The sequence below is a fragment of the Stenella coeruleoalba genome, assembly GCF_951394435.1.
Source record: "Stenella coeruleoalba genome assembly, chromosome: 11".
Lineage (NCBI taxonomy): Eukaryota > Metazoa > Chordata > Mammalia > Artiodactyla > Delphinidae > Stenella > Stenella coeruleoalba.
Genome location: NC_137157.1, coordinates 57960968 through 57975535, shown reverse-complemented (window position 1 = coordinate 57975535; position 14568 = coordinate 57960968). Strand labels below are relative to the sequence as shown.

At 54.5% G+C, this 14568-nt stretch overlaps 1 protein-coding gene across 1 annotated transcript; it reads left to right on the top strand.

Annotated features, from left to right (window-relative positions):
* Positions 1-7123: 7123 nt before the first annotated feature.
* Positions 7124-14480, top strand: NAB2 (NGFI-A binding protein 2). Its single transcript, XM_079936639.1, has 7 exons — positions 7124-7865; positions 9331-10204; positions 10542-10675; positions 11012-11063; positions 11156-11288; positions 11500-11691; positions 12658-14480. The coding sequence occupies exons 1-7, from the start codon at positions 7783-7785 to the stop codon at positions 12765-12767; spliced, it is 1578 nt and encodes a 525-aa protein (XP_079792765.1). The 5' UTR covers positions 7124-7782; the 3' UTR covers positions 12768-14480.
* The last annotated feature ends 88 nt before the right edge of the window (positions 14481-14568 follow it).

Sequence of the window (14568 nt, the reverse complement as noted above, 5' to 3'; positions counted from 1 at the left end):
GAAGAGTGGCCCCCGCTTGCCGCAACTAGAGAAAGCCCTTGCACAGAAACGAAGACCCAACACAGCCAAAAATAAATAAACAAATAAATAAATAAAAAGCAGTTTCTTTAAAAAAAAAAAAGAGTAGCCCCCGCTTGCCGCAATTAGAGAAAGCCCCCGCAGCAACGAAGACCCAACACAGACAAAATAAATTAATTTTAAAATGTGGTCATAGGGTAGTTTTTGTTGGAAGCAAAATGCATGTGAATATTAAGAGAAACTTTTTTATTCCTCACAACATCCTGTGAGATAAATAGCTTCATTTATGAAGAAGCCAAGGCTAAGACAGGCAAAGGAACCTGCCTAAGATTGCATAATTCGTTGGGCTGGGCTGTGGTTCCAACCCAAGTCTTACCCCAAAGCCTGGGTTCTTTCTGCGCATCAGGCGCTTCCCATTAAATGATTTACACAGTGAGGGCCTAGCAGAATGCCTAGCACATAGCAGGTGTTCAGTAAATGTTAGTCGAAATTGAAGCATCTTATTTTTTAGAGGATCTGATAGTGGTGGTTAGGAATACTAGAGATAATGGAGGCTAGTGAGTTAAGGGGGAAGTCATGGAAGGAGGTAACTGCTGGGAAGGTTCAAGCTTTCAAAACAAAGGATTTTTTTAAGAGTCAAAATGGGGCTGAGCCATAGGCAAGAGAAGAAATTTCATCCTCAGAAAAGTCCAGGCCACCCCTGGCTGCAGTGGTCATCCTATGTCTCTCATATACATACACCACACACTCCCCTAGCTGACCTAAAGAGGTCAGTTATCAACAAAAATTAAGCTCGTTGCTACTATGTACCCTTGATATTGTATGAAGAAAATCGTATTTCTGTGGTTTTCCTCCCCAAAACCCCTAAAACTAATCTAAGTATGAGATAAACATTAAAAAAATTCAAATAAAGAGGCAACCTAGGGAATTCCCTGGCGGTCCGGTGGTTAGGACTTGGCGCTTCCACCTTTGAGGACAGGAGTTCAATCCCTGGGTGGGGAACTAAGATCCCGCAAGCCGTGTGCGGCACGGCCAAAAAAAAGAGAGAGGCAACCTACAAAATACCTGACCAGTACGCCTCGTGGTCATCATAAACAAGGAAAATCTGAGACACTAACAGCCAAGAGGAGCCTAAGGAGACATGGAAACCAAATATAATATGGTATCATGTATGGGATCCTGGAACAGAAAAAAATTAGGTAAAAACTAAGGAAATCTGAGTAAACTATAGACTTTTAGTTAATAATAATGTATCAGGGACTTCCCTAGTGGCACAGTGGTTAAGAATCCGCTTGACAGTGCAGAGGACACAGGTTCGAGCCCTGCTCCAGGAAGATCCTACAGGCCACAGAGCAACTAAGCCCGTGCGCCAAGACTACTGAGCCTGCGCTCTAGAGCCCGTGAGCCACAACTACTGAGCCTGTGTGCCACAGCTACTGAAGCCCGCACGCCTAGAGCCCGTGCTCCACAAGAGAAGCCACCGCAATGAGAAGCCTGCGCACCGCAACAAAGAGTAGCCCCCACTTGCCGCAACTAGAGAAAGCCTGCATGCAGCAACAAAGACCCAATGAAGCCAAAAGTAAATAAATAAAATAAATAATTAAAAAAAAATAATAATGTATCAACACTGGTTCATTAAGGTGGCAAATGCACCATACTAATATATGATAATAATAGGGGAAACTGGATGTGGGGTACATAGGAACTCTCTGTACTATCTTCTCAATTTTTCTGCAAGTCTAAAACTGTTTTAAAAAATAATTTATACACCCACACACCCACACACAGCCACACCCACACCCATACACACACTTCATTTTCCACCAGGTCCCAAATTCTCAGCATCCAGAGCTTGCTCTTTGGTTTTGAACAAAGTCCAGAGAACAGGGGAACTAATTCCAGAGGATCACTGACCACTGTTTTGTTTTGTTTTGGTTTGGTTTGGTTTTGGTTTTGGCTGTGCTGCGTGGCTTGCGGGATCTTAGTTCCCCCACCGGGACTGAACCCGGGATCTGGCAGTGAAAGCACTGAGTCCTAACCACTGGACTGCCACTGGCTGTTCAAATGTGTAAACAAAGTGTACAGTAAAGAGACTGGTTGTCCATAAACACATCACACCTTATCATCCAAATGAGTTCTGTCACTTCCAGGTAGACACTCAAGAAGCTTTTAGCCTTGTTTTAATAATAAGGACACTGCTCAAAACACTTTGAGAATCATCTTCAGACTCCACAGCACACAATGCAATGATTATTCATTACCTGCAGGCGGATCTGATTTATGCAAATAGCCAAAAGAACTCAGGCCAAGACTGATGAGTAAATGGGGTAGAAAATCTGGATAGTAAATGTGTTTCAGAATTTTGGATTTTAGAAATGTAATATGATACATATACAATATATAAGGCAGCAATCCTAATGGGGTCTGGGACAGCACCTCATAAACAAATTAATATTTCTGCAACAAGAGATATGAAGATCCACATGGGTATAAATGAAAGTGGGATAAATGAAACTATAAATAACCTCATGTAAGTTTAGGTGGTCTGCCACAAAATAAGTTCAGGTCAGATTAGGTTCTGTGGTCAAATGAGAAATTAAAAATTTTGGTTTTCATAACTTTCTCAATTTAGGAAAAAGACTGCAGACAGTAAATATCTGAAGATGCTCCATTCCATTTACTCAATCACCCAAGCTAGAAGCCCAAGAGTCACCCTAAACTCTTCTCTTCCCCCAACCCTTTAGCCAATCATCAAGTCCTATTGATTTTACCTGCTGACTATCCTTTGAATCTGTCCTTTCCTCTCCATCCCACGCCAGTGATTTAGTCTAGCACCTTACCATTGCTCTCTTGGACCACTTTAGTTTCCTTCAAGCTGGCCTCCTTGCTGTTTTTGCAGCCATAAAACCCTTCCTCTACACTACTCCTAAATGCATATCTGACCATGTCACTCCCATGTTACCAAGTCTTTATTTTTCCATGGTATCTCCTGTGATGAAGTCCATTGCCCTTATATGACCTAAAACATAAAAAAATTGTAACTACAACAGTGCTACTCAAAGTTTGTGACCAATCTGCAATGAAACAATTTCAGAAATTAAGTGTAGGCATTTAGAAACTTTGATAGGAATTTGACAGAGAAATTTTATATTTATTGAATTTAATAAAAATGGGATTTTATTTCATTTTTTCTAATAATTCACTTTTAGTGTATTTTATAGAGTAGTGGACTCTACCGTGATTGGAAATTGTTGGGGTTTTTTAAAATGAATTTTTATTTATTTATTATTTTTTTACATTTTTGGCTGCCTTGGGTCTTTGTCGCTGCGCACGGGCTTTTCTCTAGTTGCTGCGAGCGGGGGCTACTCTTCGTTGTGGTTCCTGGGCTTCTCATGGGTGGCTTCTCTTGTTGAGAGCACGGGCTCTAGGTGAGTGGGCTTCAGTAGTTGTGGCTCGCGGGCTCTAGAGCGCAGGCTCAAGTAGTTGTGGCGCACGAGCTTAGTTGCTCCGCAGCATGTGGGATCTTCCCAGACCAGGGATCGAACCCGTGTCCTCTGCACTGGCAGGCGGATTCCTAACCACTGTGCCACCAGGGAAGTCCCTGGAAATTGTTTTAAAAATTGGTCCTTTACTATAGTTTGAGAAGCACTGGTCTCTAATATTCTTAATGAAATGGCCTTGTACACCTCCCTGGGCTCTAGAACCTAGAACAATTTCTAGGTTCTCAAACATATCATTGTTTCATACTTCCACGTAAATTTAAATTCTGCTCTCTCTGATTTGACTGTCCCTTCTTCCTGGAAATCTATTTACACTTCAAATCCTAGGCTGCATCATCACCTCCTTTGGATGCCTGTTTAAACCAGTCCCTCACAACTCCAAGCAGAAGACATCACTTGCCCCCTATACTTCTATCATTGTTTGTACCCCTATTATGGCACTACATTGTAATCGTGTCTACCTCCCCCACTAGTCTATGAGTTCCTTAAAGGCAGAAGTCAGGATTATTTGTCTTTGAGAGGTGAAGCATCCCTGGCAAGATGACAAAACTGAAGTACAGTACTCCTCTGAAGACTACAATTCTAACATGTTAACGAAAGAGAAAAGAAAAGAGGATCATTACTTTATATTCATATTTTTCTGTTACCAGCAAGGATTTCAGTTTTACCTTTAGCACCTGGGTATGAATTAATTTGCCAGAGTAGTGGACATTTTAGAAGGCCAAGGCACCAGACTTGTGAGACCCGCTGGAAACTTTAAGCTTAAAGGAAGGAGACATAGAAAACAATTGTCTCCACTTGAACAGTTCTGCCCAGGTTCAGCCCCCTCTGGAGTAAAATCTGTGTCAATTGCCCTTTTCAAAGCTGCTCAGGCCTGGAAATAGCATCATCAACTCACTCATTTCAGAGGGCCCACCAGAGACCAGATTAGGAGAGGTCCCAGGCTAAAGGTGAAACAAGCAACTATAACTGAAACGTATACAAAGAGCCTTGGGGCCACTAAGGGATGGGAGGAATTAATTCTGCCTAGAGGAGGCACAAGAAGGAGAGGGACCAGGAAGGTGACATTTGAGCCAGATCTTGCTGTATGAGCTGGCTTTGGTCTGGTGAAAACTTGGGGTGGGGGGTCAGTGAGCAGTGCAATCTGCTGGATGAAAATCTACTCATGCCTAGGAATGACAATCCCTCTGGTTGGCAATTTCTACACTCCTCTTCCACCCACTTTCTTCACAATCTTTTCCTCTGTTCTTGGAAAATGGGGACTGAGGATCGTTTCCCTTCCTGGAAGTGATCAGTGTAGCATTAAACTAATCCTTGATTAAATGGGATCCGTTGCTCAGCTCTGTGAGCCTCTGAGAACACCGACGTGGAAGGAGAGGGGAGGGAAGCAGGTGAGTCAGGAAGGGAAGTGGGCTTGAGCCACACTGGGGAAAACGGGGCTCAACGAGAAAAAGAAGAAATTAAGGTTTTTAATTTGTCGCACCCCCTTTTTGTCAGCCTCTCCCCCACCTGTCTCTTATCTTTATTGTTTTTCCGTAGTTTCTCATAGTCTTGGTCTCTTTGTCTCTGTTTCTCTCCATTTGCTAAAGGCTGGAAATTCCTTGTTGTCAACGGAAGGGAGTAGGAGGGGAGTTGGAGGTGGTAGGAGTGGGAGGGAAGCGAAGAACAGACATCTCAGCAGCTCCGGCTGCGGGGGCATCTCGGCCTCTGGTGGGGCTTGACAAGTCAATGATTTTTTAAATGTACATATTTTTAAATCCACACAGAGGGGCTCACAAACCTAGAGAGAGACAGAGACACACACAACTAGATGTAAAGAAACGTATAAATACATAATCTCAGGGTACAGAGGCACAAACTGGCAATAGCGTCTTAAATCTGCTTATTAACACTTCACAATTTACAAAGTTTTCATATACACCCTCTCATTTGAACCTCACGACAACCCTGAGAAACAAAGATACAAACACTCGGGAGTTTCACTCTCAGATACACGTCCGCACCCAAACAGATTCCTTCTGACCCCTAGGGGAGTGGGCTGGCCCAGTGCGTGGGATTTTTCGCTCCTCGTCCCTCTCTGGCCTAGTACCGGCCCCAGTACCGTGCAGCTGAGGCCCCAGATTTGGCTCCTCCACCGTGCTCTTTCCTGGGCCGGGACCCAATTGCCATGAGCCCAGTTGGTTACCGCCCCCTTGCTTCACGCCCTATTCCGCCCTCTTCCCCGGGCGGGCCAGCGTCTCCCTCCGGATCCGGGGGCTCAGCACCACCCCAAGGGGGCCCGGGTGGGAGGGAGGGGGACGCCTCGAGCAGAGGCTGCGTGGGCGGAGGATGTGCGTCACGGGGAGCGTGGGCAGAGGGAGGGCGGAGGCACGTGGAAACCCGGGGCCAGCCGCTGGCAGCCAAGGCTCTAAAATAACCGGAGAGGAGAGGGGGGAGGGGCGCCCACACACTTAAGAGGGGTCGGGAGTGCCCCCGGGGAGTGAGCCCGAAGGGACCCCGTGTAGCCGCACCCTCCAGTTTCGGGACCGAGGACTCAGCTCATTTCTATCACTCCCCACCCCCGTGTTTGGGGCTTAATGGCATGGAGAAGACAATCTTGGCTACCGAAATTCCCCCCAGTGATGCACCCCCTCCTCTCCGGTTCCCACCGGAGGCCTAACGGTCCCCTCACCAGGCCGGAATGTATAACCAGCCCTGGCCCACGCCACCCACTCAGAAGTGCGGAATGGCGGGCGGGGGTGAGGTTTCGGACTAGGGGGAACCTTGCTTCTGGCCAGTCCGCTCGCTTCCCGCCGCCTCTCCCCCAACCTCCTTCATTTCCTCGGGGCCTAGAGCCACAGGGCCGGGCGCTCAGAGCCCCCGCCCGTCCGCCCTCCCAGGCGTGGGCGGGAGTGTAATGGGAACCAGATGGGGCTGGGAGAAACAAAGCGGGGAGGGGGGTGGGTTGCGGGGAGGGGCTAGGCTCCTCGAAGGAGCTCCTCCCTCCTACTCCTCGGTAGGGAGACACGTTGGATGCAGCCGGCCCTTGCCCATCTTCCACTAGACTCTTGCGGGCAAAGTGCCCTAATAGACATCCCTAGAAAGGGTATCTTCTTTCTCCCAGGCTTGCCACACAATTCCCCAGGAGCAGGTCCCTGGGGCCTCAGCAAATAGGGTGCGACGAATAGAGGAAGGCGGGGTACCCCTCCCACCCCAGCCTGACCTAAGCGCTAACAAAACCCGACGCGACTAATCGCCGCGCGCCTAAGTGGTAGCTTCTAGTAAGCCCCGCCCATTCCTGTTCGCCAAACTTCGACGGGAACTTAGGGCAGGGATGGGAGGACGCCTGGGTTTCCGAGAACGGCCTCTTCAAATAACTCCTTTTGGGGCTGGGGAACAGCGCGAGGATATGTAAAAGATTCCTGAGGAGCCCCACGCTCACAGACCTGCCTGAAGTGCACACCCTATGGGAATCACATGCACGCGCGAAAGGAGCCGTGCACCCCGAGTCTCCAACAACTTTTACGGGCTCGCTCCTAACATTCACAAGTACAGCACCGCGAAGCCCGAGTGTCTGCAGGCAGGCGTCCGCGTAGTTTAGACGCCTGTGCCCGTCCGTGCGCTTCTGAGTCTTTGTGTACCTGTGCGTGGTTGTGAAATTCCGCTCTCCGCTCGGAGGGGAAGGGGGTGGGAGTAAGAATGTCGCCGGCTGGGCTCTCACGTGGGTACGTGGGCGCGGAGAAGGCCGGCTGTGCATCCGGCGTGGGCGGCACGGAGCGACCTCGCCCCGCCCGCCGGATCCCCAAGCCCGCCTTCCACAGCCTAGCGTCGGTCACCTCAGTCCCCAACTCGGCGCCCAGGCTCCGAGTCCCCGCCCCCGCCTCCTGCTCCACACCCCCTCCCCCCAGTCTCCGCCTCTCTCAATCTCTCCGCCGCGGCGTCCTGAGGCCCGCGGAGAGGCCCGGGCGCCCGCCCCCCGCCCCCGGCCTCCGCCCCCGGCTCGGCCCACGCCCTCCGCCCGCCAGGCAGCCAGAGCTGCGCCGGGCCTCGCTCCCCGTGCGTCCTGCGGGGGCGGAGGCGCGGAGAGGCGGCAAGCGCAGCCGGGGAGGTGGGGGGGGCAGAGGCACAGACAGAGGCGCGGAGGCTCGAAGAGAGGAGACGTGGAGGGAGGGACGGAGCCCGGACAGCGGCGGACACGGCCTCGCGCGCCCGGAAGAGAGCAGCGCGCGGCAGGCGCTGAGCTCTGGGCACCGAGAGGGGCATCCCCGGTGGTCTGCAGCCGTCCATGCACAGAGCTCCCTCCCCCACAGCCGAGCAGCCGCCGGGCGGAGGGGACAGCGCCCGCCGGACCCCGCAGCCCAGACTCAAGTTAGTGGGCAAAGGGAAGCGCCGGGGAGTGGAGATGGGTGGAGCTGGACTCGGGAAAGGGGTCCGGAGGGCGGAGGTCGAGCAGAGGACGAGGGGAAGCGGGACGGGGGTGGGGGGTGGAGACTGACGGAAAGGGGGTGCGTCTTCGAATTAGGGGCCCTGGGAGCAGGCAGGAAGCTGATGAAGCTGGATGTGAAAGAGCAGTACCTAATTCTCCATCGCCCGTTTATTTTGTGCGCATGACCTGGCATGTGAGCCCCCTGCAAAGAATGTGGAGGCTCCCAAGCGCTAGGGGAAGCCCTGGAGCTTTAGCTGGCAACAGTGCCGGGGGAGGGCCACTCAGCTGGCTCAGTCCGTCGTCGGCACGGAGCGCGCGGCTCCGGGGTCCGGGAGAAGCCGGCGCCTTTGAACCAACAGAGCATCAAAGGAGCTCTGCAGAAGCGGGGCATGCCTTAGGCGTCTCTTTCCATTTCTGTGGCTTGCGGGGGGGGGGGGGGTTCGTTGTGCGGCCCCTCCCTCAAGGGGTCTTGAGTCGCACCCACACAACCCTTGAAGACGAGGGTGGAAAATGAGGGAGAGAAGGATAGGCGGGAGCCCCCCGGCGGTGTTCGCCCACAGACGGTAGCACTGTGGGAGTGTGTGGGGGCGGACCGGGCCCCGAAGCAGAACAATTGAGGCACTCCTCCTCTCTCCCGTGCCCGAGCTGAAGGGATGGGCTTACCTATGGAGCAGGTGGGAAGGTCACTGCTGGGAGAGGGGCCAACTGAGGTGCACTGGGCAGTCTGGAAGGCAGGGGAGGTCCTGGGGAGAGAGCGCAAGAGTGGGCAAAGAATGCCTAATCCGTGGGAAAAGCTGAGCAGGGGTGGGAAAAGGGGAGCAGAGGATGTTCTGCCTAGCTCACTGAGTGGAAAAGGGCAGGGGTAGGGGCCACACCCCTGCCTCTCAGCCACATGAGCAGGATGCCATCAGGGAATAAAGCTGGCCCATAGTGGTCCTAGGTGTCCACTGCAGGGAGGATGGGGGTCCTGCATTCACCTCAGTGTGCGAAGTTAACTTGTGTAATGTTGAGACTGCTAGGTGTTTAGGGTGGAAGGTGAGGACTGTGTTCTGGAAGAGAGGTTGGTCCAGCCATCCCAGGGGTGTGCTGGCTGGCCTCAGTGCTCAAGGTCTCCTTGCCCCAGGCCAGAAAAGTAAAAGCTGAGGACGGGGGCTTGGAGCCTTTGACTTTGGCAAAAACTGATCTGGCTTTTGGTACTTGCGGCCAGTCTGGGATAGCACTGGCATGGCTGTGCCTCTGAGCAGTGCCTGATTCTCCTAGTCTGTGTTCAGGTCTGGGTAGAGAGAGCATTTGAAAGAGGGGACGAGAAACAGGCAGGAAAGAGAAAACAGTTGTGAGTGTGGGTTGGTACCCAGCAAGGGAACTTGCACTGACTGCCCCCCCACCCTTTGTGCGCCTCCTTCTCAGGCCCAGTGCCCGAGCCATGGCCCTGCCTCGGACACTGGGGGAGCTGCAGCTGTACCGGGTCCTGCAGCGCGCCAATCTCCTTTCCTACTATGAGACCTTCATCCAGCAGGGAGGGGACGACGTGCAGCAACTGTGTGAGGCGGGTGAGGAGGAGTTCCTGGAGATCATGGCCCTCGTGGGCATGGCCACCAAGCCCCTCCATGTCCGACGCCTACAGAAGGCACTGAGAGAGTGGGCCACCAATCCAGGGCTCTTCAGCCAGCCAGTGCCCGCCGTGCCCGTTTCCAGCATTCCACTCTTCAAGATCTCTGAAACTGCAGGGACCCGGAAAGGGAGCATGAGCAACGGGCATGGCAGCCCAGGGGAGAAGGCGGGCAGTGCCCGCAGTTTTAGCCCTAAGAGCCCCCTTGAACTCGGAGAGAAGCTGTCGCCATTGTCTGGGGGACCTGGGGCAGGGGACCCCCGGATCTGGCCAGGCCGGAGCACTCCAGAGTCTGATGTTGGGGCAGGAGGAGAAGAGGAGGCTGGCTCACCCCCGTTCTCCCCACCTGCAGGGGGAGGAGTCCCTGAGGGGACTGGGGCTGGGGGGCTGGCAGCAGCTGGGGCTGGTGGTGGTCCGGATCGACTGGAGCCAGAGATGGTACGCATGGTGGTGGAGAGCGTGGAGAGGATCTTCCGAAGCTTCCCAAGGGGGGATGCTGGGGAGGTAACTTCCCTGCTGAAGCTGAACAAGAAGCTGGCACGGAGCGTGGGCCACATCTTTGAGATGGACGATAATGACAGCCAGAAGGAAGAGGAGATACGCAAATACAGCATCATCTATGGCCGCTTTGACTCCAAGCGGCGGGAGGGCAAGCAGCTGAGCCTGCATGAGGTGAGGACCCCAGGCCCTGATCCCCTCCCCTACCAACTTCAGTTGTTGCAGTGCTTCCCTCAACTAAGGGGGAAGCAGAGACACAGGCAAGAGCCCGGCTGTCCAGCCTCACGCCGCTCAGGACGCCCCAGGAGTGGAGGAGGCCTCAGGCATTCCTAGGAAGCTGTGGGTGCTGACCTCTGTTTTCCTTCCTCAGAAAGCTCCTGCATGATGTCAAAACCCAAGCAAACATCTGATGGATAAGCCTTATTTCTCTGGTGGTGAAGGGGAGTGAGGAGGTCTGGGCAAGGTGGTGGGCCAGTTAGGATTCTGACTGCTCTGGCGGTCCTCTCCACAGCTGACCATCAACGAGGCTGCTGCCCAGTTTTGCATGAGGGACAACACTCTTTTACTGCGAAGGGTGGAACTCTTCTCCCTGTCCCGCCAAGTGGCCCGAGAGAGCACCTACCTGTCCTCCTTGAAGGGCTCCAGGTGAGACCCCCTTCTCCAGGTTCTCCCTAGATCAGAATCCCGCCAAGGAGATGGGTCACGTCCTGACCTCCAGTTCAGGTGCCTGTAGGCCTGCTTCCCACCTGCCTGCGTGCCCCTGCTTTTGGCCAAGTCCACTTGCCTAGGTCTGGCCCCACCTCCCATCCCTCTCAGGTCCCTTCTGCCCCCCACAACAATAGTGCTTGAGCTGGGGACTGCTGCTTACCCTTCATCTTTCCAGATCCTGGGAATAATGCATGTTCCCCACCAGATTCTGTGTCCTGTCCACCATGTGTCCCTCCCCAGCCTCACCCTCCTTGTTTCTCTCCATCTTTGCAGGCTCCACCCTGAAGAACTGGGAGGCCCCCCACTGAAGAAACTGAAACAAGAGGTAGGTTTGCTAGGGTACATATAGGAGGTTAGGGCATCTTCCCCAGCCCCCTCTCTTGCCAGTCCTCATTTCCCCATTTGGGGCATCCACAGGTTGGAGAACAAAGTCACTCTGAAATCCAGCAGCCTCCCCCAGGCCCTGAGTCCTATGCACACCCATACCGCCCCAGCCTGGAGGAAGACAGCGCCAGCCTGTCCGGGGAGAGCCTGGATGGACACTTGCAGGGTGAGTGTGCGTCAGAGTGCGTCTCACTGAGGGGGCGGGGGTGGGGGAAAGGTGTGGGAGGAGGGCGCCAGGAGGCCACTGCCTGGCACAGGGCTGGGAGGCCTGGCTGGGCGGGAGCGAATGGGCCTGGGCCCGTGGAGCTGGCTGTGTGGTTGAGGGTGAGGGTTCCATTGACTGCGGCCCCCTACCTGACCCGTGCCCCTGCCCACAGCTGTGGGGTCGTGCCCAAGGCTGACGCCGCCCCCTGCTGACCTGCCTCTGGCGTTGCCAGCCCATGGGCTGTGGAGCCGCCACATCCTGCAGCAGACGCTGATGGACGAGGGGCTGCGGCTAGCCCGCCTCGTCTCCCACGACCGCGTGGGCCGCCTCAGCCCCTGTGTGCCCGCAAAGCCACCTCTCGCAGGTGAGGCAGCCAGCAGTGCCATCCCCAAGCACCCCTGCCGCCCAGGCCCCGCACAGCAGTCCTGGTGTCCTCGGGGCAGTAGCGTGGTGGGGCTCCAGCTAACCAGGCCTTGGGTTGAGGAGGGGGGAACCCTGCAGGGCTGTTCCCAGTGGGGAGGGTCTAACCCCAAGTGGACGTCTGTGAATGGCGAGCTTGGGGAGCAGGGGGACAGAGAATGGGGAACGAAGGGGAGCAGGAAGAGGAGAGCCACCAAGAAGGGAAGTTTGGATGGAACTTCTACCGACGCAGGAGGGTGGAGCAGGCCAGGAGTTGGGGTAGGGTTGCCAGCTTGGAATTGGAGGAGCCCAGAGGGGGATGCTTTGTGTGTGGATGGGGGAAGCGGGAGTAGGCAAGGAGGCCGGCAGAGGGCCGGGCATCGGCTGGGCTCAGAGTGACGCAGCAGACAAAGCCACCAACCCTAGCTTGGTATTTTTAAACTGTGTGTGGGTGGGAACTGGGGGTGGGGACTGACAGGGGGGCTCTTCTTGGGGGAGGAGCTGGGAGGCTGGCTTCCTGTGTCCCCCCTGTTTTGGCTTCTAAGAACCCTGGGGGGCATGGTAGGATTGGGGGGCTGCCCTGAGAGGAGGCCAGGGATAAGCGGGGGCAGCAGAGCCTGGGAAGGGGGGAGGGGGAGAGGTCAGAGCCAAGCCGCCCCCACAGCTCCTGACAGAACCAGAAATTCCAGCAGAACGGAGGCGGGAGAGACAGAAAGAGAGAGACACATCCAGAGACAGAGAGCTACACACAGCCAGCAAGGGGAGGGGGGCACACACACGGGTATGGAACCGCCCCCTAGACCAGAGGTGGGCAGGAGTCAGGAAATCAAGCTCATCTTCGCAGCCTTCTCTACCCCTGCCTCTGTTCTCAGCCCCGCTCTGTCTGCAGCGTCCATCCCGCAGCCTCCTAACCTACCGCTTCTCCCTGCAGAGTTCGAGGAGGGGCTGCTGGACCGATGCCCTGCCCCAGGACCCCATCCTGCTCTGGTGGAAGGTCGAAGGAGCAGCGTGAAAGTGGAGGCTGAGGCCAGCCGGCAGTGAGGGGGGGACTGGCGTCCTCAGACCCAGGGCACCAGGCTTCTGGCTCACACAGACCCCTCCACTCTCCATCCCTGGCATCTAGTCACAACCCTGGATCCTTCCGCTGCCCTTCTCCTGCCTCCCCACCTGCCCCATGGGCATAGAACTATGGGGCTTCAAGCAATAACAAGCAGGGGCCTGGCGAGAGGACACAAGGAGGGTGCATGGTGCCCCCTCACCCTTGCCCAGAGCAAGGAGGCAAGAACTCTGCCTCCAGGGCATTTGGGATTCTCCCCTCCCTTACACAGCACACTCCCATCCTCTCTAGTTAGAGTCAGTGACGTGAGCAGTTGGACTCAGTTTGGACATGGGGGAAAGGGCTTGGGAGGGTCCAGCAGCTAAAAATGGAAACGGTTTCCCCCCAGATCTGGGGGCCTGGGAACACTGGACCTGCTCCTCCCCTCTGCTCCTCCATTTTTGTGCTTCTAGTTTGTTTCTTTAATTTAACAAGTGCTGCAGTTCGCCCACCCATCCCCATCTTCCCCCCAAGCCCTCAGCGGTTCTCTCCCTCTTGCCCTCTCTAGGGGGGTGTGGGGTCCCCTTCACCGGCCCCCTCGGGAGGCCTGGGTGGACTCAGGGTCTCCCTCAGCTGGGATCTGGGCCGCAGCACCTGTCTGAGCAGTTAGAGCGTCTTTCTTTTCAGATCGTGTACAGTAGATTATTTATTTTGTTATTTTGGAATAAAATTTATTTTATGGCTTAGGATCTATGACCCCCAAGATGGAGAAAGGGTGGCATGGGGTTGGGGAGTGGAGGGAAGCTGGCGGTGGGTGGGGAAATAGAAAAGAAGAAGCGGGTAGGGCCCCCAATACACCATGAGGACCACACACGTGAGTCTGGACCCCAGGCTCAGCCTCTGCCTCTGGGCAGGATTGGAGGTGTTGAGCCATCGAAGCTACAGCCACATAGACCCAACCTGGGCACAGTCATACTCAAAGCTTAGTACATTTGGGTTAGCATACATCAGAGAGGCGAGTATACTTGCTGGTGTCTTTTGAGCAGTGTCTCACACTTCCAAACGTGTTGTCACACAGGCAAAATCAGAGAGGTGCGTGTTCTATGTGGCCATAAAACTAACGTGTGACATCTATATATTAACACATCTCAGGTCCACACACTTTTACACAGCTATACGCAAACTTGGCCCTTATAGTTCTGCACAATCTCATACACATATCCAAAAGCCTGCATCTGACGGACAGGAATTTGGAGCTGACTGGGATTTGTTTTTTAATCTGGGCAAAACCCACATCAGCGACCAAATGTACAGACCCCCCTCTCTCCCAGGGTCTCCTGAACGGTTTCCCGTGCCCCCAGGGCTGGGACCCAAGCCCATACTTCCACCCCTAGCCTCTGAAGCAGATGTGTGCACGTGTCTGTGTGTTTCCACATGTGTGTCCGGAGCCCCGGCTCAGGGCAAGCAGAGAAGCCCTCCATGCCCTCACCTGTGCTCTGGCCCAGCCCCCTTCCTGCTCAGCCACATCTTCTAAGGAGAGGGTGTGTGTGTGTGTGTTCTGCGTGTGCAGGCGTTTTGGGGCGTGTCTCACTTGGAACCTGAATTTCCCTTCCAGTATTTGGAAAGTGGAGGGCAGGGGTGTGTGGTGGGAAGGAAGGAGTAGATATGTTCCACCCACTATACATTCTCCTGGCAAAGTCTTTTCCTCCTGACCAGGGAGTAGGTGGGGATAGGAGGACACCCTCCCCAGCTGCTGCTTGAGCACAGGCAGGTGTTCAGAGCAGGTCCATGGGGGCAGGAGAGCTG

Coding starts and splice junctions, on each gene's coding strand:
- NAB2 (XM_079936639.1), top strand. CDS start 7,783: ATGCACAGAGCTCCCTCCCCCACAGCCGAGCAGCCGCCGGGCGGAGGG. Junction 10,676..11,011: donor TCCTCCTTGAAGGGCTCCAG/GTGAGACCCCCT, acceptor CCATCTTTGCAG/GCTCCACCCTGAAGAACTGG. Junction 11,692..12,657: donor CGCAAAGCCACCTCTCGCAG/GTGAGGCAGCCA, acceptor TTCTCCCTGCAG/AGTTCGAGGAGGGGCTGCTG.